A 27,583-nucleotide genomic window follows, 5' to 3' on the forward strand; every position below is an offset into this window, starting at 1 on the left:
GAAAATTCCTCAGAGGGAACTAAGAGCTATTTGTATCCCGGCTTCTGTCTTTCCAGCCTCTGCACCCCCTGCCCCTCAGGTGCACTGGGTCACCACTTCCAGGACCTTGCCCAGCACATTCCTGGACCCATGCCCCCTCATCCCCTCTCCTCTTCCTGGCAGCCCACCTTCCTTGCAGCCTGGACCAAGCCCCTTCTCTGTTCCCTGGGCATTCTGCACCAGTGGCCACCCTGTCTCAGTGCTGCACTGTCTCCCTCAAGCCAGGCCTGCTGCACCTCCCACAGTCCACCACACTGCCCAGTACATGCCCAGCAACAGTGGCCTTCAGTCACAGCCAGTTGACTGAGGCCAGCTACACATCTCAATTTGGTTCCATGTGAAGTAGGAAGATATGAGTCACAAGGGAAAAAGAAATTTATTTTCTAGAACTTAAAAAAAAAAAAAAAAAAAGGTATTTCTATTAACACCCAACTTAAATGTCAGTCATGTAAAAGGATATCTTGACTCAGGTTTCTGTAGTCAGAAGCATTTTTGATGTGACATAGTATATTTATAAGTTTTATCTAAACTTAATCTCATTAAAGAAAAGCCTAATTGCATAGATCTCCTTGAAACTGACTCTAACGTGTTCATCATTTACTTAGAGGGCAGTTAAGATGGGGAGGGAGGGAGGTGGTAAGCACTGCCCAGGGCCCAACTTGCAGAGCTCCTGGACAAAGCACAGCACTCAGCCATCCACTGGCCCTCCCATGTCGAGGAGAGGCAAGCTTCCCCCTGTTACTGCAGAGTGGTCCCAGGTTCTCAGCATTCTCCATCTCATGGGTGTCTCAGGACCCCTTAGAGACTGAATCTGGCAGCCCACCCTTCAATTATGCTCGACATTGAGAAGAGCTGGGGAAAGTGTGTGGCAGGCAGCAGAAAGGGGTGCCACAGGACTGTGGGTGCAAAGCTGACCTAGGGATGTCCACTCCCATGGAGGGAGAGGACACAGAAGGCACACGTACCTGATCAGGTTGATGTGGTTGTTGAAGCCTCTGCTGAGACTCCTTGCCGGCATCTGATCCAGCCACAGCACAGGCTGGTCGGGGTCGGCCACCCTGTGAAGCAGAGTGTGTGACAGCTGAGACCTCAGGAACCCAGATACTTGCAGACACACACACAGAGCACAATGGCCTTGAACCACTAGGCTGTGGTGTCCCAAAGTGCGACTCAAGCTGCAGAGTCCAACAGAGGTCCCAAGGGGTCAAGCAGGAAGCAACAAAGGTTTACCACCAGAGCAAACGAGGACCAAAGACCTTCCACACCGGCTGGCCAGAGAGGAACCCGCCCTGCCACCCATTCAAAGCAGCCACAGGTAAGAAACGGCTCCTCAGAGCCTCTTCCAGACTCTTCCAGAACTGGGGAAAGAATGCGGCGTTTACAAAGGTCTGGAGCCGTGCAGCACTCAGCTCCTGCTTCACAATCTAAGCTGGGTGCTTTTCACAGAAAAAAGAGGCCAGCAATTTCTGGAGGCCTTTCCAGAGAGCAGCCTAATGCACAGGCCAACCGTTACTAAGCACAGCAGCCTTCACACCTGCAGGCCAGAAGAGGCGCCACCTGCCCACAAGGAGACCAGGGCCTGCTCCCCCTGGCCGGTTACCTTCTCCACCGCACGGCAATGTCGAACATGTCCCTCCACTGCATCAGCCGTGTTCTCCCGCCCATGCGCACCTTCCCGTTGGTCCAGGTGCGCTGCACAGCCTGCATGACCTCCAGTGCCGCCAAGCCCATGGCTGCAAGAAGAGAGAAAGGCTGAGACAGCTCACCAGGGCACCAGGGCACCACCTCTTCAACCAAGCACCAGACTCAGAAGTCCTGGCCACAAAGCGGGACGCACCATACGCACCTGGCACTGTCTTCCTAAACCAAGACCAAGGGGTCTCCTCCCAGCTCCCCCAGGAAAGCAGGTGAAGCTCCCATCCTCTGAACTCCTCACTACACTATAACAAACCAAACCGGTGCCCCTGGACCACCCACCCGACCCACAGAGGACCCGAGAGGACCTCTGTTCTGGGTCTGTGAGGGCAGGAAGTGGTGTTTCTTTCACAATTCCCCCTGAATGACTCAACGTGTCTCTGTGGGGATTGCATAAAGGGTAAGTTCAACACATACTATAGATATTTTTTAAAAAGCAGGAAGTGGGCTGGGGTTGTGGCTCAGTGGTAGCATACTTGCCTAGCATGCATGAGGCACTGGGTTCGATCCTCAGCACCACATAAAAATAAAATAAAGATATTGTGTCCATCTAAAAACTAAAAAATAAATATTAAAAAAAAAAAGCAGGAAGTGGACTGACCCTCGGCTCTTATGCTAGAGACAGCGCATTCCAAACCAGTTCCCAGAATACCTCTGTGTATCCGCTTGTTGGGCAGGAAGCCGGGCGTTTCGTACTGCATCAGTGACCCCAAACGATCAGCCACACAGATCAGCTCCTGCACTCCAGGCTTGTAACTCTCAAAACTCTGATGCAGCACGTCTCTGGAAGAAACATCACTACCTGGTGAGAACCTGCACAGCAGACACGAGTGAGCCATCCCTCAAGAGCAGACCACAGTGGATCTGCTGTTACCTTGTATGTTGGATTCCTATTTCAACAATCACATTTTCTATTCCTAAAACTTTTAAGATCTATTTAAGATCTATTTGTGACAGTCTCTTGTTCTCTCTTCACCATTTCTTAAACATTTCACTTGGAGTAATTTTCAATCTGCATTCAATAACTACAATATCCAGGCCTCAAGGTTTCAGGCTGTGGTCTATTGTTCCTTATATGGCACTGGTGACTTTGGCCCCTGGCTCTCATACCAATGATGTGGATGTGCAGGGATCCTGGGGGCCAAGTGGTATTGCTTTCCCACCAGGAAGGAAGGATTTACATGTGCTTCTGTTAAGACCTGGGCCACGCCTCCAACGAGGATGCTTCAGTCCCTCCCTGCTCAGCAACCCAGCCTTCCTGTGCCCAGGGGCCCTGTTACTCCACTGCATTCACCCCAGGACACTACTGTTCTCAGAAAGGTGCTTTTCACTCTCCACTCTGGCTTGAGAAAATGGAAGGGTCCAACTTTAGTAATTCTCTCCCTTAAGGCATCGTTAGACTCCTAGGCATCCAATTCTATTCCAGACCCAACTGTTTCACAATGAGAGCCCTTTAACATTTCCATTTTTGCCACTTTACAGCAGTAGTTGTTACTATGTAACTTTAAGCTTTTGAAATGTTAAATAATTTCTTATGAAAGTAACACAGTAAAAGAATCAAGCATGTCAAAGCGCCTAAGTGTAAGCAGCAGGGAAAGTGAGGTTGGAAGGAAAGATGTCCATCAACAGCCTCAAGGTATTCTGCGTGAAAACAAGTCCTATGAGCTCCAGGAAGAAATCAAATGCGAACATGGACAGGGAGCCACGTGGTGATGAAGAAGGATGAGGATGCAGTGGACAGGGAGCCACATGGTGATGGAGGAGGGTGAGGATGCAGTGAACAGGGAGCCATGTGGTGATGAAAAACGGTGAGGATGCAGAGGACAGGGAGCCACTGGTGATAGAGATGGATGAAGATGCTGTGGACAGGGAGCCATGTGGTGATGGAGAAGGATGAGGATGCAGTGGACAGGGAGCCACGTGTTGATGGAGGAGGGTGAGAATGCAGTGGACAGGAGTCAGGTGGTGACGGAGAAGGGTGAGGATGCAGTGGACAGGGAGCCACGTGGTGATGGAGAAGGACGAGGATGCAGCGGACAGGGAGCCACGTGGTGATGGAGAACGGTGAGGATGCAGCGGACAGGGAGCCACATGGTGATGAGACGGATGAAGATGCAGTGGACAGGGAGTCACGTGGTGATGGAGAAGGATGAGGATGCAGTGGACAGGGAGCCACGTGGTGATGGAAAAGGGTGAGGATGCAGTGGACAGGAGTCAGGTGGTGATGAAGAAGGGTAAGGACACAGTGGACAGGGAGCCACATGGTGATGGAGAAGGATGAGCATGCACTGCTGCTCGGCTCTGAAAGGCAAAGAGCACCATGTTCCCCGGCAGCACTCACTTTATGTGGGGCTGCAGGCCTGGCTGCTCCTCGTAGTCTTCTATGAGGAAGGGCAGACTCTTTGCCCAGTGGTCCTTGAAGCTGCCAGGCAGGTCCATGTCTACGCTGTACTCTGTGAGGGGCGTGTCGAGGTGTGCATGAAGGTACCGGGAGTATTCTGTGGAGGCAAAGGCAGGGCCGTGCTCTCTAAGCTGCCAGCCACTCAGATGCACCTAACACATTGCTGTTTGATTTCAGGACTCCACAGGAAACCCTAAGCTTTAATAGGCCCCATTATGACATGGTAACAGGGCCACCTGACCCTGACGTGAAGTGCCAGGGTCAAGGACAAGGCAGTTGACCTGGTCAACTCTGGTTACACTGTAGACACCTTCCCACAAACTACAACGAAGACCTCATCTTTCAATTCCAAAGCCTGAGAACCAAGCTCAGCGCCAGGCTGAGGCTGGGACTCTGTTAACTGACAGGCAGATCTGTGAGGACACAGCTTCTCCAGCATACCCTCTGCCCGTCACTGCAGAAGCACTGCAGGAGGACTAGGTGCAGGGGACTATCCTCGGCCTGCGGTCCACAAGGCCACGCTAGCTGAGCCTGGAAGAGGGTGAAGAGTAGGGCTGCCGAGGGGGCATCCTGGGTCACCTGCCAGGAACACTTAGGATGAGCCTGAGGGGACAGGAGTGTATATTTATTTGATTTGAATTTAAAACTGTTGCTTGGGCTGGGGCTGGGACTCAGTGGTGGACACTCACCTAGCACGTGCAAGGCCCTGGGCTGGATCCTCAGCACCACATAAAGATAAATAAATAAAGATATCGTGTTCCACCTACAACAACAACTGATGCTTGATTCAATTATTAGAAAACCTGGGAAATTTGAAATAATCTGCATATGTGAATCTAACTTTTCAGCTGTAAATTTTATGAGATCTAAATCCAGGCGAGGACTCTACAGTGAAAGGTGAGCACAGCAGTGCATACTTGTCATCCCAGCTACTCAGAAGGAAACCCCAGGTTTCAGGCAAGCCTGGGCTACTCATCAAGACCCTGTAGAAGCCGGGCAAGGTGGCCACACCTGTAATCCCAGCAGCCTGGGAGGCCGAGGTAGGAGGAGCGTGCGTTCAAAGCCAGCCTCAGCAATGGTGAGGTGCTAAGCAGTTCAGTGAGACCCTGTCTCTAAATGAAATAATACAAAACAGGGCTGGGGATGGGGCTCAGTGTTTGAGTGCCCCTGAGTTCAATCCCTGGTACTCCCCACCCCCCGCAAAAAAGACCCTATACCAAAATAACATTTTTTAAAAGGGCTTGGGATGTAGCTCAGTGCTAGAGTGCTTGCCTGGCATGAGTGAGGCCCTGGGTTCAATCCCTACTGTCACAGGGAAAAAAAAAAAGAGAGAGAATATCCAATAAAAATTTACCACTCAAACTGAGATATAATAAAACTGTAAAATATAAGCCATATTTCACTTAGTGCAAAAATAATGTAAATTACTTAATCAATACTGTTTTATGTTAATTATATGCTGAACTAACACTTTGGGTATATCAAATTAAATAAAATATATTATTAAAATTAATTCCACCTGCTTGTTTTAATTTTTAATATGGCTCTCACAAATTTTAAATTACATACAGAGGGAGCAATTTTTTTTTCTGTTGGGCAGTGATGGTGCAGAGGGCTAACAATAACAAAACAAGACAGGCCTCATCCAGGCAAGAAACACCTCTACATGCTGTGGAGAAGGTGAGACTAACACAAGGTTAAGATTCGCTTCCTCATACACAGGATCCCAGGAAGGAGGAGGCAGGTGGAGGTGGCACCCCCCACAGTCCCAGCAGGCATGCAGAGGCCTCTCTCCTTCCCTCTGTGTCCCAGATGAGCTGTGGCCAGGCGGGAGCATCCCAAAGACCGTCACATGTGATGATGTGTTTCTCACTCAGGTAAAATGTATTTGAACTTCAGAAATAAATATTGCAGGAAGGGTAGGAAAGCATGAGCTGGCCAGAGGGGCTGGGGGCAAGAGACCCAGACTCCCAGAGACTATGATTCTGAAGGTCCAAGCACTTCCTGACTTACCACGGAGGTACTTCACTTTGAGGTACTCCGGGCTAGCCTTCTGGCCTGGAAGAGGATCGTTCAGCATGACTTTGGTTTGTGCTTTGATCCCTTCATAAAACTGTCCCATGGCCACGTGGCTGAGCCCCTTCATGTACTGGCACACTTCATTATATGGCTCCAGCTGCAGACACCTCTGGGCAAGGAAACACAGAATGCCATGTCAGCACCCACGCAGCTTAAGAAACTGCAGTTCCTCATTCTTCAATCTGGCTCAGACACACCTCTACTCTGTAAACTACAGGGCAAGACAAGGAATATCCCCTTCCCTTCCATGGACTGCACACTGTCCCTGGCTCCCTTCCCTAGTCATGTACTCAGCTCTCCAAAGAAAGACCCAGCACCCACTCCAGTGCCTCCTGCTGTGCGGGCCCACCTTGAAGTTCTTCAGGGCTTCCTGCAAGCTGCCATGGTGGTAGAGCATCATGCCCCGCAGCTGGAGGGTCTGCACGTGATTCTGGTTGAGCAGTAGAGCCTTCTGAAAGCTCTCAGTGGCCGCTTCAAAATTGCCCAGTTCTCTAGATATTCAACACCAGGATGAACACAGTGTAGACAGCACAGAGAACATGCAGACTGCGGAGCGGGCGTGGGTAGATGCCACCTCGCCATTGAACCTGGGCAGAGCCTCTGACCCAGTGTGCTCCACCTGCCTGTGAGGCTAGCCAGGGCACAGGAGGACAACCACACAGCTCCCGAACTCTGGGACGTTAACGTACTGATTTCCACAAATACACGCTACTCAAAACCCTCTGCCCAATTCAAAATGAGCTCTCACCCCTAAAAAAGTGAATTTTAGTAAATACTAAAACATACTTTTCCCTTTGGAAAAAAGTATGAAGATTATAATCATATACAGGTTTGTTGTTCTGAATCAAATTCACAGACTTAAGATTTGTTTTATTCTCATCATTATTACTATTATCTTGGTCCACTGACATTACTCCACTTAATCTAGGAAATCATTATGTAATTTGAATTTTTTTTTTTTTTTTGGTGGTGCTGGGGATTGAACCCAGGGCCTTGTGCATTTAAGGCAAGCACTCTACCAACTGAGCTCTATCCCCAGCCCTAAATTTGAAATTTTGAGATGAAAGTGTACTTTAGAATTTTAACCATTCCAGAATGAAATATTTCTTACTAACCTAACAATTTTCAAAGAATAGGAATAGTTTCCAGATACTCTATACATCAGTTTTCTATAAATAACAAGTATTTGTTATAAAATATCTGCTTACATTCATAGAGCACTTTACAAGGTGATTTCCAGTCTGTTTTCAATTTCTACTCCCAACGATTCTGTGGGACAGGAGGGATACATATGATCCCTTAAACTCCAAACAAATCCAAATGCACTTTCTCCAAGTCAGTGTAAGACAGTGTCTCAAACTACCACATCCAGTAAATAAGCTCTTTAGTCTGGCCCACCTGAGTGGGGGACCTGACAGGGAGACCCTGGAGCTCAGGGTGGTCAGGGTCCACACCTGTGGAGGGGGCCAGGATCTAGCCTCTCAGGGTCTAAGCCATGAGCCCCACTGTCATGCCACCCGCCTCCTCTTGGGATCAGAGTGTAGTCAGAGGCTCTACCAGGGAGCTCCAGGCTTGAAGCCAGGTGCCAGGTTCCAGTCACTAGTGCTCCCGCCTGGCAGAGGCACATTATAACCAAGATGTTCTCATCCCTTCACCTTCAAGCAGATCATGTGATGTGGAAATTCACCATATTACCATCTGAAAGTGACAGCAACATCTACAACCCAGGAGCTTCAAAATGCCAGGTTCAAAATGATGACTTCGAAGGACTAAGAACTTCCTGGCCAACAGGTCATACCCAGGGTGCTCAAGATGCTGATGTGACACACAGTTGCCTAGGTCTCAGGGACCACCCACCTGCTGCCTAGGTCCTGGGGACTACCCACCAGCACACAAATGCCCACCCTCAGAATGACCCTCTCTTGGGTAAGAAACGTATCTTCTATAACATCCTGCTCCAGGCCTCTTCCTCAATCTCCCCGTGCCCCATGACCATGACTTACCTGTAGGCCTGCCCCAGGCTTTTATATGCATCAATAAAATCAACTTTCTGCTTCAGAGCTTCTTTGAAGGACTCAATGGCTTCCTGGAAAAAGTATGTGGAAAATTATTTCATTTGCATAGCTCTTAAAATCAAGTTTCATATAAATCACTAAAGGATTTAAACAGATATTACGCATGGTCCCTGACAAGAGTCTCTTTTAAAAAGGTGGACTTGAGAGAGAGAAAGGAAATGCAACAGACTCTGAGTGAGGAGGGTTTGATTTCAGGGGTAACAAATGCACTAGAATGCACCTTCATCTGAATATCATTTCCTTCATTAATAAAGGCCTAACAGACCAAAAGTAACCTGGAAGCTGCGTGAGAGCATTTGAAATGATCACACTAGCAGCGTTTAAAATCTCATCGATAAGAGAGAAAAATGTGTGTAAAGAAAGACAAAAGGCTCCCAGGAGTGCCATCTGGGGATTTCCCTGGCCAAACAGGAAAGGAAGCACGGAGACGAGGGCTCCCAGAACCCTCCTCTTCCCTGAGAGCCTGCAGAATGGTGTTCCGTTCTGCTTAAGGGTGACCCCCTAGGCCTAGTCCTGAACTTGTCACCACAACTTCATTATTACTGTTAACAAAAAGACACGTCACATTGTCCCGGGAAGAGCATCTTACTACAGTTAACTGCCATAAAGTTGCTCTGTGGTAGCTTTAAGGAAAAGGGCTTCCCTGTAGACACTCAGGCCACTAATGGGAGAGTGCTCCTGAAGACACTTTGCACATGGTAGGCACTCTGCAAACATCTGTAAACTGCTTAGCAAAAGCAGCCCAGTCTCAATTCTTCTCAGAGAGCTATCTGCCCTACATCTGACTGTATCTGGTGGGATGGAGAGCAAGAGGCTACCCTTAATTTGGCTTCCTGCCATGGCAGAACCTTGATTTTTAAGATCTTTACAACTGTTCTTTCACCAACAAGCATGTATTGAGCGCCTACTATGTGCCAGAAAGAGCTGAGGTAGGGGGGCACAAAGATGAGCAAGTCATTATCTCTGTCCTTAAAGAATGCAGTCTAGTTAGACAGCCAACTGCTAGCTGGGTTATTAGACATAAAAATCAGCAGCCACATGGAGACAGATAAGTCTCTGGGAATACGGAGAAGGGAACGGCCAACTGCACCTGGGGTCACCAGGAGAGGCTTGGGAGAAAGTGGGAGTGGAGTGGGACTTGGAGACAGGGGTATTCTGCGGATAGGTGTGTGGGGCGGGCAGAGCATTTGGGGGGCAAGAGGGCAAAGGCCCACTGAGGCAGCAAGCGGGACAACGCTGCCCGCAAGGACCAGGCACCTCAGCAGGTGTGGCCCCAGTAGATGCCACCCCAGGGAGAAGGCTGCCTGCCAGAACAGGAGGGCAGCAGGCAGAGCAGCCCAGCAAGGTTACCATGGCAGTCCAGGCAAGAGATAATGAAAGCTCACACAGTGCTCGAGGAGAGGAGAGAAGGGTCAGGTCCAGGGGACATGTTTGAAGGCAGACTGGGACAGGGTCTGGAGGCTAGGGGGACGGGGCGAGGGAGAGGAGGGCAGGGAGCCTGAAGCTGAAGAGCTGGGCGGACGCGAGGAGTGCAGGAGGAAGGACAGCCGGGCGTGTCCAGTCCGAGTGCATGTGGACACCTGGTGCGGTGCCCAGGAGGCACCTGCCGCCCGCTCCACTTACAGCATGCGTGGACGCCACAGTTCTTCCAAGTCTGATTCTTTCCAGCTCCTAAGAGCCTTGGGTTTCGGGGCTCCTGTCTAATCACTGCACAGCTGGCTACCTCACTCTGCCAGAGAGGGGACACAGCAGAGTCAGGATGGTAAGCCACCAGGAACAGAGAACTGCGTTCAAACGAGTTGGTCTTTACATACATGAACTGGCCCTGAATTCATCTGTTTGGCATACTACTGTCCCACAGTCACCCACCTGGTTAATTTCTAAATTGTCATTGGCCTACTCAGACCATTTTTAGGATATAAAAACAGCTCAAACTCATTGGTAATGACCACTGAGAGTCAATACCAAAGGCTGACGGCCACCAACCCTCTGCAGTTGCTCACTGATACCAAGAATACACTCAGGCAGCTCAAAGTAAAGGTTGGTAAAAACGGTGGAGTGAATAGCATCGGACAGCTTTAACAGAAAGACTCTGCTCTAGTTTCCCTAGGAACATCCAAAATGCCTGAGAGCAGCTAAGTTGGCGGTTGTGAAATCTGTAAAATGACATTGCCTAATAGCTACTGTCCCACAGTCACCCACCTGATTAATTTTTAAATTGTCATTGGCCTACACAGACCATTTTTAGGATATAAAAAAAGCTCAAACTCACTGGTCCTTTCATCACTTTGGTTAACAAGAGAAACAGAAGCATCTGGACCCAATTCCTGCATTAACTCTGCGGTTTCACCACTGACTCAGGTTCCCCCTAGGTAACGGGGACAGCCCGGCTCCTTCCATGCCTCCTATACTGCTGGGACTCCTGTGAGGCCCACCTCCCAGCAGATCTACAAGAATGCAGAAAGTGTCCCACTATGACTCTTGGGGACTTTGTGCTAGGAGCACAGACCAAAAACCTCGGCAGGACTGGTTCACAGAGGGGCTTCTGATGCTCAGGATATGAAAACCCCGTATCTGGGTCCTCATCATGCTGATCCAGAATAAGCTAATCACAGCCCTTGTCCAATCTGTAGTAGTGTGTCCGTTTCAGCACTTCTCTAAAAATGTCACTTCCCACATCCTGAAGCCAGCTGCATAGTGCCAAGGTGAAGGGAAGTCAGCCGTCTGCTTCTGTTCACTGTGAAAGCACTCTGATCTTTACCAGGATGGGCTTCTCTACGTTTTAAGCTTTCTCCTCCTCCACGAGCCACTTGAGGGTTCAACTGAGCACAGTACTGTGGGTCTGGACCTGTTCATCTAAGGTGGCTGTGTGAGAACTGCAGGAGCACAGGGCAGATTCAGAACAAAGGTCAGAGTCTCCTGGCAGCTGCCTGAGTGCATCCTGACCAACAACTCTCCAAGCCAGTCTGTCTGAGGGACGTGACTCTACTGGAACCACCCTCCACTCACTGGCCAGGGCATGTGAGTGCGAGACACAGAATGTGCAACATCCTTCTTGGTTTTGTTTTTGTGGGATGGAGGTTATTTTTCCAGAATCTATACAACCTTGACTTCCAAAGGGAAAACATTCATAACGACACCCAATTCCCATTTAGAGTTCAGAGAGCACTTTTCACACACAGTACTGTACTCAGTCCTCAGTCACTTCAAGGGTGGACAACAGGACTGTCCCTGCACTTTAGATGTGGAAGGATAGGCTGGTAGAAGGGTTCAGGAGCATGGCCTGCAGCACAGCTAAAAGCTTCAGAGCAAGACCTTCCAAGGCCAGATTCAATGCTGTACTTGAAATCCATTCATCCAATCCTTTTTGAGAACCTGCCGCATGGCGGGCCCTGTCCACAACACTGACACCAACAAATCTGCACAGGGGACTCTGCCCATCCCCACCACATGCACAACTGCCCCACGGTGTGGCAGGTACCGAGGCCTGCCGAAGCCTGCAGGCGCTCAGGTGCATGCAGCCCAAGCCCTCTGTGCATTTCAGGACTTCTCCAGGGCTTCCCCTCTTCCTGGATGCCTCCTCCATAGGCTGAGGGACAGGGCTGTGCTGTGCTCTCCAGGAGATGATGGCAGGAGGTCCACATTGGTCAGTGCCACACGATGCTTCCTCCAAGTACAGATGTGGGACCCACAGATACAGAGTGCCATGTGTGTTGGACCCTCAAGTCACCAGAACTGCTTTCAGTGACAAAAGGCATGTTCTGTTTGCCACAGCACACGCCTGCCCTGTGCTGCTGCCCAGTCGCAACACAGACCCTAGACCAAGAGCCTTCCTGCCGCTCTCTGCCGCCTACCCCCAGTGCCCTGTGGTCCTTGAGCCACACCAGCCCAGCAGCACCTTCCTCCTGCTCCCAGAGCACCTCAGCAGCTCCTCAAGGTCTCCTCAGGCACAGGGGACACCACCAACACCACTAGCCAGTCTCTGTACCTCCTCACTGTGGCCGCCACAATCCTAAATCTACTTCCTAAATCACAGATTTGGTTCCAATTATAGATTTTCCCCAAATCTTCAACTCATAGCTCCTTAGGGTTCACAAGCCTCAGTCAGAATGCTCAGCACAGAGCCCAGGCTGAGGCCTGGCCTCCACCAACGCCCACCTGCCTGTGCCTGCTCTGTGCCCCTCACAGCCCCCAGGGCTTTCTCCCTGTCTCCCCCCTGAGCTCTGCGATGCACTCTGAGAGTGCAAGTCCTACTTCTTCCTCATCACCTTGCATCGTCTCCCTTTCTGCACCTCCAAGGACCTCGCTGCTATGGTTTGGAACTAGAATGTGCCCCAGAGTCTCCCATGCTAGAGGTGGGGCCTTTGAGGGGTGATTAGACCAGGAGAACTAGCCCCATCCATGAATTAATCCACCAATGGCGGAAGGGATGACTGTGAGCAGGGCCTCGCTGGAGCAAGGAGGTCGCTGGGGCGCGCCCTAGAGGCTTATCTCCTCCCAGCCCTTCCCCTCTCTCTGCTTTCTGGCTGCTAGGAGCTCAGCTCTCCTCTACCACAATGTTTTGAGTCAGCTGGGGACCCGGGCAATGGAGCTGGCTGACCAAGGACTGGAACTCTAAAACCCTAAGCTCAAATAAACTTCCTTCTCTAGGGTGTTTTGACTGGGTATTTGGGTCACAGCAATGCAAAGGTGACTGACACACTGGCACACAGTAGGAGCTCAATAAATATCAGACTATTTTCTAGGAGAGACCAATCAGACACCCGAGATGCCTTCTTAACATGTGTCATGCTGAATTCCCCTGAAGCCCCTGTCCCTGCAAAGTGCAGTGCACCCGCGCTACAGAGCACCGTCACCTTGAGAAGCCCTCTGTGGAAGAAGGTCAGGCCTTTGTACAGCATGGCTGTGGGCTGGTTCCTGTTCAGCTCCAAGGACTGCTCGAAGTCCTCGTGGGCCGTCGCATAGTCCTGCAGGAGGGAGGGGAGACCGCGAGGGGTGGTCAGATGGTGGGACGCCTCCTGCCTCTGACAAGCAGAGAAACCCCACGCATCCTGCATCCTCAAGGACTCCCCAGGGAACACTTCTTGGCCACACTCAGATCATTTGTTGGTAGTTGGTTATCACAGAGGTTTAATTCAAGTCTTTTATCTCAACTACAGAAAGAATAATATTCTGGGTACTTCTAAAATACCAGGCCGTGGGTCCAACCTGGCTCCTGCTGAGGCCCTTTTCACGTTTCTTCTTTTCAACAAAAAGCTCTTATTGAAAGCACTACAGACCAACAAGAGCAGCGGTGGCACTCACAAGGTGCACAGAGGACGCTCCTGCCAGTCTGGGCTGCTCACGCAGAGCTGTACTGAGAAGCCAGGCGAGCTCAGGCCAGGCTCCTCAGGATGCTCAGACAGATCCACACAGCTGCACGCCCTGCTTCCCTTTGCTGGCGTCTGCAAGAGGAGCGGAGGCATCACCCTGAACCAGACTTCACCTCTTCTTACCTTTTTCTTTTTAGGTACAGGATTGAACTCAGGGGCACTCGACCTCTGAGCCCCATCCCTAGCCCTATTCTGTATGTTATTTAGAGACAGGGTGTCCCTGAGTAGCTTAGTGCCTCATTGGGTTGCTGAGGCTGGCTTTGAACTCATGATCCTCCTGCCTCAGCCTCCAGAGCTGCTGGGATTACAGGTTTGGCCACCGTGCCCAGCCTCTTCTTACCTTTTCTATCAGCTCACACTTTGTTGCTAACAGCTTAGAAGAGAACATGTGACTTGGATATGTCCCTTTGTCTACCAGGCTGCTGGGGCTGTGCTGTGGCACCAGGGTCTTACTCACAGCCCAGGCAGATGGGGACAGGAGAGCTCCGCTCAGCAGCACGAGAAACCGAGCACAGCCACTCACCTCGGAGATAAAGTACAGGGTTCCCCGGTGCCTGTACAGCCGGGCGGACGGCTGGAGCTGAATGGCTTTGGTGAGATCACTCACTGCTTCATTAATTCGTCCCAGAGGGGACAGAATCTGGAAACCCAGAAAAGGTGATCAGCACTGAGCTGATGCTGGCTTCTGAGTCTCCCTGACCACACACGCACCAGCTGCTCCCTCAGCCATGTCCTCTGAGGGTGTGAGGACCGAGAGCTGAGGGGCCTGAACCCTTGTCTAGTCGGGGCAGGCTGAGCAGCTGCAACCATAGTGACAGTCCTGACACTATCTCACCCTCAGGGGACCCAGCGGTGACTTTTCTTGAAATCTGACCCTTATTGCTGGGACTATATATACCTTTCAAAATTTGGCAAATACAAATGAGGTTGTGAAAACTCATCTGAATGACAACTTCTATCATTAGCACAAGCAAGTCACTGGGCAGAGGTTACAGCGCTCTGAGGTCTTCAGCTCTGTCCTCTGTGGGAATGGCAGCTGCTGACTGCCTCTCAGAGCCCAGGTGCTGCCAGCCCCTCACCCACGGTCTGCTCTCCTGCTACTTGGAGTCCAGTCGCCGTTAGGCAAGCTGACAGCATAAACGGCCAGCATCCACAGGGCAAAGGTGACTGAAGAGGCTCAGGGAACCAACGGGCACCAGCAGCCACACAGCAGGGGCCTTCAGCCCAGTGCTGCCAGCTGATCCATGCTCTCCAAAGCAGCACGGGGGACAGGGGACGCGCCATCCCCAGCACTCAGTATGGCACCTGGCGCTCAAGGGCAGTAGTGGGCAGGCTGCACTGGGGAGGAATGGGCCTCCTCACTGGCCCAGGCACCAGGAAGCACACCTCCCAGGCAACCAGGGGCACAGGACAAGTGCTCCAGGGAGGTGCCCTGCCCAGCGAGGTGCCCTGCCAAGGGAGGTACCCTGCCAACGAGGTGCCCTGCCCAGCGAGGCTGCTCAGGGAGCTTGCGCGACACCAGTGGGGGCCGAGATCTGGCTGTGAGACCCACTCTGGGCCGCTCCTGCCCAACCGTGCTGTACAAGGAGAACAGTACTGCGTGGCCATGATCACCAGGACTGTTTCTGGATAAGCAATTAGTTCTCTATCAGGAGCGGGAAGCTCTGAAGCTGCCAAGTCTCAGCACCTTAACCGACTTCGCGACTCATCAGACCAGCGCAGGGTAACCCCAGCCACCATGCAGGACCCAGGCCGGCCCTGGCCCCTGCAAGGCAGTGCAGCCGCTGGGGGACGACAGGTCACACATATGGGTGAGGAAGATACCGCCTGAAACCCAAACCCCTGGCTAAATGCAAAACCCACTTCAAGAGAAGGGACCGTGAGACACTGAGCATGGACCCCACGGAGGAAGCTTCCAAAGCCCCGAATACACAGTGCTCCTGTGCTTTCTCTCCCCAAAAAGGAAGCAGAGGTCTTTCTTCTTAGTCCAGCTATGAAGTCCCACCAGGTCAGATGCCTAAGGTCAGGTGTCACTCAAGGCAAACGCATCACAGGGCGACCAGGGGCCATGGCTACCTGAGGAACACAGCACACCATGCCCGGCAGCGCCCCCTTGTGCCCAGCACTCCCGCAACAAGTCGGACTCCTCAGGTCGGGCCACAGTCCCCCTTACCTGCTCTGTGCGTCTGGGTAAGCAGGTCCTTCTTGTTAACAGCCACAGGGCTTTACATTTCAGTTTGACTAAACTGTCACATTACGTTTTGTTGAAGTGTATCATGTACACCGGAAGTACATGTGCAACGTGTCTGTAGTGATCCCAGACAGAGGTGGTGCAGGTCGTAACCGCATCCTTGAATCCTAAGCGTCACTGCTGGACGCTCAGTTCTCACTGCTCCAGCAACAGCAGCCACACTTACAGGCACTAGAGCCTCCGTAGGAAAGCCACAGGCGTAGGGGGTGACAGTCACCGTGACAAGACAGTAGGGGAAGATCCAAGTTCCACTAACCCGATAAAGACAGGGAAAAAGAAACCGCACTCACTTCTGCTCGCTGCTCAAACACCTCTGGGCGGTCTGGTTCCAAGGCAATTACTCGGCTCAGCTCAAACAGAGCAAGCTCAGCGTTCTTAATGTCCTTGAAAAGGCATTAGCTGGGTATGAGAAAGACTGCGGCTGGAAAGCAGGTGGCGTTGTTCAGAAACAGACATGCACTTCATTTCTGTGTAACGACAGCACCTCAGCCCACTCGTCTCCCTTCCTCCACTGACCTGGCCGCCTGTCTCAGGTCCCGCAGGCGACAGGCTCCGCTTAACTGTAACCTACCTACATCTGGAACCAAGCGACCTCAAGGACAGGCATGTGGGCACCCATCTACAGTGCTGCTGACCAATGGCCACAGGGGACAGAATGGGGCCAAGTGCCCATCAAAGCCACAAACCCAGAACCTGAACCTAACAAGGCCAGGGGAGTTCTCTTTAACCACTGCATATTACTTTCACATAAAAAGCATCATTAAAGAAAAAGCAAGCTGCATATCAAGATGCAAAATTTTAAAAGGTAAGAATCAGAAAAAAGCCTGTCTCTAAAGTTTCTTCCAGGGCAACTTCAATCCAGGGACTTGCTATCTGTGTTTGCAAGCCTGAACTCACTCTGGACTTCTGTTGAATCAGAAGTGCACAGATGCTGCATAAAATTTCTCCAGCAAGCAAGCATCCATTTAATTTTTTAATTTTAATGTTTAATAAATTTTAATTAAAATGTTCATGATTCAGCCAGGTGCAATGGTGCACACCTGTAACTTCAGCAGCTCGTGAGGCTGAGGCAAGAGGATCACGAGTTCAAAGCCAGCCTCAGCAAAAGTGAGGTGCTAAGTGAGACCCTGTTTCTAAATAAAATACAAAATAGGGCTGGGGATGTGGCTCAGTGGTCAAGTGCCCCTGAGTTCAATCCCTGGTACCCATCCCTAAAAAATGTTGATGATTCAGTATTTTTAATGCAAAAGTTACAAAAGTGGCATTTACCCCTCAAAACACATTTTCATAAGAATATTTTTAGTAATCAAAAAAAAAAAAAAAACAGGAAAGTTTTGTGCACAGTGAGAGTCCAAGAATGGAGTCTCAGGCCAGCTCCCGAGGAACTCCAGTCTGCGGACAGCGATGGTCACCTGGGGCTGCTCATATGAAATATGCATGGGGTAGCTTTCCTCAGAGAAACGTGGACATCCCTGATGGCAGCTAAAGATACCACAGTGTGTGAAAAGCATGGAAATATAGCATGTAGGACTGGGCTGCGGCTCAGCCTAGAGCACTTGCCTAACATGTGTGAGCACTGGGTTCCATCCTCAGCACCACATAAACAAGTTAATTAAATAAAGGTATCATGTCCGCCTATAATTACATTTTTTAAAAATATAGCAAGTAAAAGTAGAGTCTGCACACTCCACCCCCCATTCTTTTATTTAACCCCCTGAAATACCTGGAAAGCTACAGCTCTAAGTCCTGTTACCCCGCAAGGCCTCCTCAGCTCCCCCTGGTGCTCTGAGGTGCACCTGGCCCCGGCTTTTCCTGGGCTTGGAAGGCCTCTGGCCATGGGCAGACCACCCACTGCCCTTTTGCATGTGTCCCATCAGCTCAGTGGACAGAAAGCAGCTGTGGCAGAGGCTGGTGGGGGTCGGGCGGGGGCTGGGCGAGCGTAACTACTCATACTCACATGTAGGCCCTTCTTTCCATAGGCTATCCCTCGGCCATAAATTGCACTAACCAGATCAGGCTCCTCCTAGTCAGACCAAAACAGAAACACGTCAAAAACTATAAATGAAACAAAAGAAAAAATCAGTTTCTGCTTAAAGCACGTTATTGCCTCAAGTGGCCGCTCTCCTTCATGCTGTCCCACTCCTTGGTCTACAGCCCGGACCCAAAAAGCCTGTCTTAGCCTCACTTGAATGAGATACAATACGAATTTTGCACTGAAAACCCGCAGGGAGGGCCAAGTTTCTCGCACAGGAGTCCCACTCTCAGCCACTCTGACAGCTGCTTGTCCTGGGGAGAAGACGAAGGCTCAGCAAAAGGGCAACGTGAGGGGGACAGGAGGAACTCTGCTAGCTCTTTCCCTGCCCAACGGGAAACCTCCTGAGGAGGCGGCAGCAGCAGGAGGGCAGGTGTGCAGCGCCCTGTGGGCTCCTCTGGCCTGAGTGCTCCCTGCTTGCTGGGCCGTCCAGCCCGGGAGCCCTTCTCACAGGCCTCCAGTCCACAGCCAGCCTCTGCAAATCACACTTCTCTTCTGAAGCCTTTGCTACAAAGTCCTGGTCACACTCCTGAGGCTGAGAGTCTTAGCTACACGGGACGCTCGGTTTCAAACCTGAGGCGGGCGATGTGCTGGTACCAGAGGGAAAGAACACATCAACCTCAACCAGGAGCCAAAGGAGAAGGAGAAGGAGAAGGAGGGGCTGTCATGCAGGGAAGCTTGCTAAAAGGCTACTCACACAGGACAAGGACCATCGGTACCAGGGGCCAACGGCACATGACAGCCATGACCTCGTCAGCAGATTGGCCTATACGGCTTCTGTACCATCACAAAACCTCGACCGAGCGATTCGAGGTGCTGGCTTCTGGAACCTCAGTAGACCCAGCCAAGACAGGCCTGTGTCCAACAGCTCACCCAGAGCTAAGCACTGGCTGCCTCTTCAGACGGGGCTTCACGGTCGTCAGCTGCTGGTGCCACTGCCACTGCTCCACAGAGCCTCCTCCCCACACGGGAGCTCTGACATGTGGCCACTGCCACTGCCACACAGAACCTCCTCCCCACACGCGGAGCTCTGACGTGTGGCCACTGCCACTGCCCCACAGAGCTTCCTTCCCACACGCAGAGCTCTGATGTGTGGCCTGTAATGTTCAGGGAGACGGCGCATAGGAAACCTTGCTGTTTGTGGAGGGGAAAGACGTCCAGGCCACAGGCCCACAGAGGCACGCAGGACTGCTAACTAATGCAGCACACAGGGAGGCTCCCCAAACACTTGCCACTCTCCAGCAAGCGGTCACTAGCATGCTGTGTTCCTTTCAGCTGTTTAAAGCACACATTCATTCATCCACAATCAGAAAAAAGACGTGTTAAGCAATCTGTGTATTTCAGTACAGGAAGCCTTAGAGGATGAAGAAAAACACAGAAAGAGACGGAAAGGCTCCCTGTGACCCTGCCCCAGGAGGCACTGCGAGTGTGGGCAGAGGATGGGGTACAGAGACGGTGAGCAGGGGATGGGGTACAGAGATGGGGGGCAGGGGATGGGGTACAGAGACGGCGGGCAGGGCGGGCAGGACGTAGGCTGCCTCCCAAGGGTGCGGAGGACACTACCGTCCTGCTTCTCAGCAGAAATTCCTGCCATAAGACGGACAGAGCCCAGAACAGCACCTCACCAGGGCGGGCAGGACGCGAGCTCACACGGCCCATCCGTGGGAGGACGTCTCCCTGGAGTGAAGCCTGGCTCGGCTGGTATTAATCCGAGCACAGGTTTGTCCAGAGGAGCAAGAGACCAGTGAGAAGAAGGTCTATGTACACAGCACTCCACTGCAGGGACTGCATCCCCAACACCTGCCGCCAAGGAGCCTGGCCACAGCCCTCTCGCCAGGCAGCCGCAATGCCTTCCCGCCTCCCGAGACTACACGGCTATTCTCCAGACAGGCTTCTGTGTTATCCCCACGGGTGGGACCTGAACTTGCCCCGCCCACACTGACCAGTGACCTTTCAAGCGCCCACTACAGGACATTCTGCACTACCAGTGCACACATGCATAGTGTCACACACAAAGCAGGACATGCTGCTCAGCCATCGCAGCCTTGTTTTCTGACCAGTACAGTCTGATGCTTCCCATCCTGAAGGCCCCCGTTGTTTAAAAACACCAGAGCCCATGATTTAAGTGTCAACGAGGCCATGCTGCGATGCCCTGTGACGCCACTGGTGGCTGTCCACCCAGTCCTCCTCCCCTGCTCCACGACACGCTCCAGAACCTTGCCCCACTCGTGCATGGGACATCTCACTCACAGCCTCTGCCCAATGCATCTCTCCAGACCCCTTCCAGATCCCTGGGAGGCAAACAGGCTTTCCTTTCTCTTCTGCTGTGTGCAGTACGGATGTCAGCACCTCACTCCACGCTCTCTCGGGCCGCTGCTGCAGAAGCAGGGTCCATGTGCGAGACTGCCCTGCAGAACCCTGAGCAGGACCGTGAACAAAGCCCCAGAGAAAGCGAGGGAGCCCTGCTTTCTGGGAGCACAGCCAGACAGCCACACTAGAGACAGTGACTCCCCAACAGGCGGTGAGTGGTGCTCCTGGAAAACCAAGACCTAGACAAGGTTAGGAAGGGCTTCCCATGGGAGAGACCACTGGGCCGGGATCGGTGGGTGAGGGGATCCCGCAGCAGTGCAAAAATGCAGGAACTTGAGGAGCACGGCTGCTGGCCCATAATGTGGGAGCAGGGGCAGGAAGGGCCGGAGCAGGGTCTGCGCACTCCAAGGGCACCTGGGGATTTCCAGCATGTGCAGGGGGACGGGGCAAACCCAGCATGTGGTCATCTGGCAGTGGACAGTGGCCTGGGTGTGGCAGTGCAGGGAGAGCAGCGTGGACTGTGGAGACCCTCAGGAGGTGCAGAGTGTGTGGGGCTAAAAGAAGCAGGAGACGGGTGAGTGCAGCCACAGACCCACTACCAAAGGAGGGGGCAACAGGGAGCCCTGCGTGGGCCTGAGAGTCACAGGGGCACACTGATGTCACACCTGCCACCGCGACTGCAGCATCCTGACATGATCTCTTTGTTTTCTGTGAAGACCGGCACACGACAGACCTTGCCATGTGGAGTTACCATTTAGCAAGGACAATGAGAGTGCATCAGGCAGCTAGGAAACCCTGATGAGGGTTAAAGGGACACCAGATCAGAGTTCACTCCACTGAGCCAGCTCTTCCTAAAGGACAAGCTGCAGGAAAGTGGCTGAAAATGGTGGGGTACAGTGAGGAAGGAAAGGGAAGCACAGGCAGCATGAGGCAGTGTGGCCAGTGAGCACTAGAGATGGCCAATGCTGAGCCTCTACCCCATGCTGATCCTCCACCAACCATGCTGAGCCTCCACCAACCATGTTGAGCCACCCCAAGCTGGGCCTCCACCCCCAATCTGAGCCTTCATACCAAGCTGAGCCTCCACCAACCATGCTGAGCCTCCACCCCAAGCTGAGCCTCCACCCCAAGCTGAGCCTCCACTGTGATGGCCCTGACAGTTTTCCACTGAGCACATTTGGGACTTTTGAAAGTCTACACTAAAGACTAACATTAAACAGAGACATGAGGTGGGAGGGAAAGGGAGAGAAAAGGGAAATTGCATGGAAATGGAAGGAGACCCTCATTGTTACACAAAATTACATATAAGAGGTTGTGAGGGGAATGGGGAAAAAAACAAGGAGAGAAATGAATTGTAGTAGATGGGGTAGAGAGAGAAGATGGGAGGGGAGGGGAGGGGGGATAATAGAGGTTAGGAAAGGTAGCAGAATACAACAGTCACTAATATGGCATCATGTAAAAATGTGGATGTGTAACCGATGTGATTCTGCAATCTGTAATTGGGGTAAAAATGGGAGTTCATAACCCACTTGAATCTAATGTATGAAATATGATATGTCAAGAGCTATGTAATGTTTTGAACAATCAATTAAAAAAAAAAAAAGAAAAAAGAAAAAGAAAGTCTACACTAGTTGCTCTGTGCATGCTGCTGACCCCTGAACTCAGTCCCGGCCTCCCTTCTCCACATGCAGCCTGTGGCTAAGCCCTCCTGAGCCACAAGGTCTGCTCCTCACACACTGAACAAGCTCCTGCAGGCGCCGTGAAGTGTTTAGGTTTCTCTACTCATTTACCCTGTCTTTTTTGATTTTCCTAACAGCAGAGAAGGATGCGTAAGAATTTTGGCTGTTATCCTATTCAGAGTCTAAACTGTTCCTAAATTTATATAATAGATTTTATACTTTCTAAAATTGATACAACTCTATTTAATACTTTATCAATCACTAGTTTCAAATGTTAAGAAGTCAAAACTTTTATTTGTGGAATGTAGTAGTGAATTATTGGTTTTTCAGCAAAAACAATACTCCTTAAAGTAAGTTAGGATGAGAGTATCAGTTTTTCAAAGTATTTTTAAGTATATGAGTCTAATACTTTGTACATTATGAAGTTTTCAGAATTCCAAAGAAGTTAAATGAAAATTAGCATTTAGTGCTCTAATTTTACTTACTTTACCCAACTGCAAAATCAGGAGACAGCCCTTCAATGGAGCATGACCCTTGGAGCCTGGGCCTGCCTGGCAGAGCACCTCCCACTGCTCCTCACAGTGACCTGGGGGCTCACCACATGCGCTGTGCCACGGATGGCCTCTGATTCCAACAGGCAGTATCTGTGTCCAAGACGAGTAAACCAGTCCCAGAGCACTGGCAGGAGGCACGTGTCTACCAGAGGACCATTTTAAAATGCTACCCACCCAAGTAAAGCAGAGTTCTGTTACAACATCAGTTCCTCCAGAATCAGATCAGAACCAGCAAGCTCAAGGTCACCTGAGCAGCAGCCTGAGCCAAGCTGCCTCACGAGGCTGCTGCAGGACTCCCTGTGCCAGCCCTGCACTGGGACAGAAGCCCAGCAAGAGGGAAGCAGTTCCCCTTCCAGAGTCTACACTGCTGGCCACCCACACAGTGGGAGAGCTTCAAAGCCAGGGGTTCAAGGCCACCTATCAGCTTCCATGGTGCCTGGGCCCAGGGAGAGGCCAGGATGCAGGAGGAGTGCGTTCTCCATTACAGAAGCAGCAAACAACAGGGCGGATTCCAGTGGGCTCCGGGGACGCCCAGGATCACTGAACATCTCAGACTCTCATCCCGATGGTGCAGCCCAGGCAACAGGAGGGCATGCGAGCTTCTTGCCACAGGTCATTCTGAAAAATGAGGAGCCTTGTCGCAGCTCTGAACTTCACTGCAACAATCTTATCCAAACAGACCCCTACGATACAAGCTCCCGGGGGCCCACTGTGATGGACTCAGCCATACTTGCTGTCTCGTGCTGCAGCCAGGCCCATCCAACAGAAAAGCCTTGTCACGTATTCCTGAGCTCAAGAGACCACAGCCCTAGGTGCAGTCGCCACAGGGAAGATCTGTCGGAACCGTTCCCAGCTTAAGAACAGATTTTTTGCACACTTAGAAGCCCCTGCAAGGACAAGTTAAAATACATCAGCTTAGGACTGAACCCAACCACGGCCCCGTGACAGAAATAGGCAGAGCAGCCACACCTGCTGAGTGCAGGACACGAGTTGCCAGGAGGAAGTCAACTTCACTAGTACAAGAAACTTCATTACTGAATTTTCCCATTAAAAGGAAAAGAGCCAGGTGTGGAGGCCCACACCTTAATCCCAGCAGCCCGGGGGGCTAAGGTCGGAGGACTACGAGTTCAAAGCCAGCCTCAGCAACTTAGTGAGGCCCTAAGCAACTCTTCAAGACCCTGTCTATAAATAAAATACAAAAAAGGGCTGGGTATGTGGCTCAGAGGTCAAGTGCCCCTGGGTTCAATCCCCAGTATTAAAAAAAAAAAAATGAATAATCAGATTTGAAGAATGACCATGATTTAAAAACAGTTGAAGAGGCTGAGATCCAGGGTGAGAAGAGGAGTCCTGGTCGGCTGGAGAAGCAGCACTGACCACTCTCTGGACACCTGCCACCACCTGGTTGAACAGCACCTTGGTGACAGTAGCTACAGAAAACCTCAAGAAACCCACAGGAACTTTGCATATCAATTCAAAGTTAAAACCCAATGTAGAAAAGTTCTGTCCAGAAAACAGGATCAAGTTCCTTATTAAAATTTTTAGAAAACAAAACAAACACTGGTAGCATTTAATATTGAATCTTTGTGTTTTCAAGGCTTTATCATAATCACATACAAGGAAGAAAACATGAGGATTTCCACCACCCTGTCTGGATGCCTCGCCTCTCTCCTGCTTACCCCACGTCCACGACCTGGGACAGCTGGAAGCACTGAGAGACCACCAGGACAGCATAGGGCGGCCGTTCTGCAACTGAGCTGCCCACTGTTGCCCATCACGCCCGACCTCAGAAAGGCAGTCCAACCTCACCATCCACACATCACACCTCTGGGGAGAGAGCCACCACCTTATCCCAGAGTGTCAAAAGCTGTGTCTCCTGTCAACATACTCCTGTCTTTCCTTTGCACAAAAGAAACTGTGATCAACTTTCTGAGCCTCCACCCCCAAGCTGATGACCGGGAAGTATGTTGTACAGTGTGACGGTCATCAAAGGCACATCACAGAGCCACGGAAATCACAGATTACAGATGAACAGTGAAAAACATTTACACTATGAAATTACCCAAAGTGTATAGTATGTGCTCAGGCTATAAAACACAAATACACACTTCAAAAAAGGCAAAGAACAAAACATTTAAATAATGTTAGAGTGTCAGAATTAGGAAATTTTTATTTTAAAATTTTTTCTTCAATATTGTCATCAATTACAAAGATAATAACATTTTGTAAGAGTTGAATGAAAGACAATGGGTAGGCAAGCAGCTGTGGTTACTATGTTACACATCTCTGGACAGATGTAGCAAAACCCTGCTTTCACGCCAGCATTCTGCAGCCCAGGGTAAAGTGGGGCCCACCCTTTGCAATGCTGCAGACTAGAGAGGTGATTCCAGCCTAGGCTACTTCTGCATTCCAATTCCAGGTGACCCCCAAACACAGAGCTGCTCCATCTAAGGAAGGGCCTCAAAGTCACAACCAAAAATATCTCATCAATTTGTTGAGAAAAGAGAATTACCAACTTAATCTTAGGTTCTGAAAAGGAAAACAAAAGTAGAGCTGATACCTCACAACCAGTACTTTGGAATCCTGTCCTAGAAGGTCAGACCTTTGCTGGCTCCTGCAGAGGTCAACACTGACAGATTTACTAGAACGTACTCTGAGTAGCTAAAGCTTACTGAGCACCTGACTATGGGCCAGCACTGAGTGCTCAGTGCTAACCCGTCTCCTTCCCTGTAGCGCACCAGGCAGACAGCTAGCACACTGTGGCTAGGACAGGCAAGCGCCAGGTGACACCATTTGAGATGAGGTGCTGCGGCAGGCCCCCTCAGCTCCCGCAGGACCCCCCTTAGCCCCCGTAGGCCCCCCTTAGCTCCCGCAGGCCCCGACTCAGCTCCCGTAGGCCCCCACTCAGCTCCTGCAGGACCCCTCAGCTCCTGCAGGACCCCCTCAGCCCCACTCAGCTCCCGCAGGTCCCCCTCAGCCCCCCTCTGCCTCCCTCAGCTCCCACAGGCCCCCCTCAGCTCCCGCAAGCCCCTACTCAGCTCCTGCAGGACCCCCTCTGCCCCCTCAGCTCCCACAGGACCCCCTCAGCTCCTGTAGGCCCATACAGGCTTCCTCCTCTGTGGATGCCACAGAGTGACCAACCCACAAAGGCTTCTCCAAGGAGGCTCAGTCATGTTTAAGGTGAATGGAAATGAAGTCAGCCTGCAGATTCCATGCAGGAAGGGGCTGGAGCGTCAAGAGTGCCTGTGTCCCTATCTCAGGGGAGGTGTCGTGCTGAGGAGAGGAACCTGGAGCTGCTTTCTTTTCCATCTTGCATCTGAATGCCACTCTGCCACCAGACAGCTGGGAGACTACGCAGACTGTCTGGCTCAATGGACTTGACTCTTTTAAAACAAAGTAACCCCTGCAAAGCCCAGCACCAGGGCAGTGCATGGTCAGCACTGACATCTCTGCTGCTTGGAACCCTACAATACAGCATCCCATGGCATTCGGCTACGCAGGAGCCCATGCTTTTATCATGATTGTAAACCTGAACTACATAAATAAGAAGAAAAATTACCTGAAGCATTGTTGAGAAATGCCTTATTGCTTCATCGTAGAGACCACTGCCAATCAACACATAAGCGATTGCTGTAAAGTAAGACACACAAATGTTAAGGACAGAACCAAGGGCTCCGACAGCATCAGGGCTGAACACTCGGCTGACATGCAGGGGCAGCTGCAGGGCTGGGAGCAGTCAGAGAACCCAGACGTGAGCAGGGCCGCTGGACTCTCCACTCCCACCCTGGCACTGGCCAGCCAGGCTCGGTGCCTCCAGCTGTGGCGACGGAGGTCCCCTGGGAAGTCTCCCACATCTTTACTGGTGCGTTATAGTTGCACACAATGGCAGGTCTGTTGTCACATATTCGTACATGCAATACCGTCACTCACTCTCAAACCCCAGATGACTCTATGATGACTCCTGCCTACATGCCAGGGAGAGGGGAATGGCCCAAGCACTGTCACATAGAGTAGGCCTGTGACTTCATCATGAGCATCCAGAGAAACGCTGACAGCCTCAGGAATCTGTTACTGGGGTGCTGAGCCCACTGCCCGCTCCCCAGCTAAGACGCCTGGCAGCGCTGAGCGGGATGCCCAGCAGCCAGGCTCCCCCGCCGACCCAAGACACAGTCGCAGCCTGCGCAGGACTCACACAGAGGAAGGCAGTTCTGATCTAAGGGTCGGGAAAGTGATGTTCTGAAATCAGAGCTATGGAAACCTTCTGAGTCACAGAAGGTGAGACTCCACTCTCACCCAGCAAACAGCCAACAAGCCAGGGTGGTGGCATATGTCCGTCACCCCCGCACTGGAGGACTATTTGAGTCCAGGAGGTAGAAACCAGCCTGGGCAGCACAGCAAGACTCCATCTCAAAAACCAAAACAGAGACCAAAACACATGAATAAGTCACAACATTCAGGTTACATTCCATCTGTGATATTTGCTCTAACCCTCCCCCACCTCCCAATTCCTGAAAGACATTTTGGTCCTCACTCAACGCAGTGACTATTTTGATGACATTCTTTGCATAAAAGCCATCTGATTCTGGACCTAATGGGTGCAGACAGGCAACTCACTGCTGCTGTTGAGACACACACTTCCTGCCAAAGAGAAGCAACAAACACTTAACAGAGATGCACTAAATGAACGAAGAAATTTAGAAAAACCTTTAAAACAGCCCAAGAAAAATAATAGCTCAAAAAAACTGAGCATAATACACCAGAGCTTTGGGGGCATTCTCCAAAACAAAATGAAGGCTATTTTTACCCTAGTTGTTTTGAAAAGATAGATTAAGGCCAAACTCATGTTCAGAAGGAAAAGAATGGACAGCACCCAGGTAGTTTCTCAACAAGGAAGTGGACATCAGGAGCTGGCTCAGTCCTGCCCCTTTGCCACATCAACTCTTCACTCCCTAGCTGCAGGGAGGGACAATCTACAGAGGAGGACATGAGGCTGGGGTGACTAGAAGAGCTGGGGTGACTGAAGCCAAGCAGCCGTGAGTTAGACCAGTGAACCAGGCCCTGGTGCACAGCTGGCCTCCTCACCACTGGCTGTGCAGAAG

General features: G+C 51.3%; 1 protein-coding gene across 7 annotated transcripts in view; it reads right to left on the reverse strand.

The window, feature by feature from the left end:
• Ttc13 (tetratricopeptide repeat domain 13) overlaps positions 1-27,583 on the reverse strand; it is a 67,021-nt gene that overhangs the window by 13,311 nt on the left and 26,127 nt on the right. For 2 of the 7 annotated variants that reach the window (XM_077105142.1, XM_077105143.1), the window contains exons 4-15: positions 26,044-26,114; positions 17,870-17,935; positions 16,203-16,295; positions 14,185-14,301; positions 13,146-13,256; positions 8,218-8,300; positions 6,564-6,705; positions 6,149-6,323; positions 4,076-4,232; positions 2,387-2,517; positions 1,640-1,772; positions 1,005-1,097 (exon numbers count right to left, since the gene is read on the reverse strand). In XM_077105142.1, the coding sequence (XP_076961257.1) occupies positions 1,005-1,097; positions 1,640-1,772; positions 2,387-2,517; positions 4,076-4,232; positions 6,149-6,323; positions 6,564-6,705; positions 8,218-8,300; positions 13,146-13,256; positions 14,185-14,301; positions 16,203-16,295; positions 17,870-17,935; positions 26,044-26,114 (1,372 nt within the window). The remainder of the gene's footprint in view (positions 1-1,004; positions 1,098-1,639; positions 1,773-2,386; positions 2,518-4,075; positions 4,233-6,148; positions 6,324-6,563; positions 6,706-8,217; positions 8,301-13,145; positions 13,257-14,184; positions 14,302-16,202; positions 16,296-17,869; positions 17,936-26,043; positions 26,115-27,583) is intronic. The other 5 variants (XM_077105138.1, XM_077105144.1, XM_077105141.1 and 2 more) reach the window with 3 other exon arrangements.

Source organism: Callospermophilus lateralis, chromosome 13 (assembly GCF_048772815.1).
Source record: "Callospermophilus lateralis isolate mCalLat2 chromosome 13, mCalLat2.hap1, whole genome shotgun sequence".
Taxonomy (NCBI): domain Eukaryota; kingdom Metazoa; phylum Chordata; class Mammalia; order Rodentia; family Sciuridae; genus Callospermophilus; species Callospermophilus lateralis.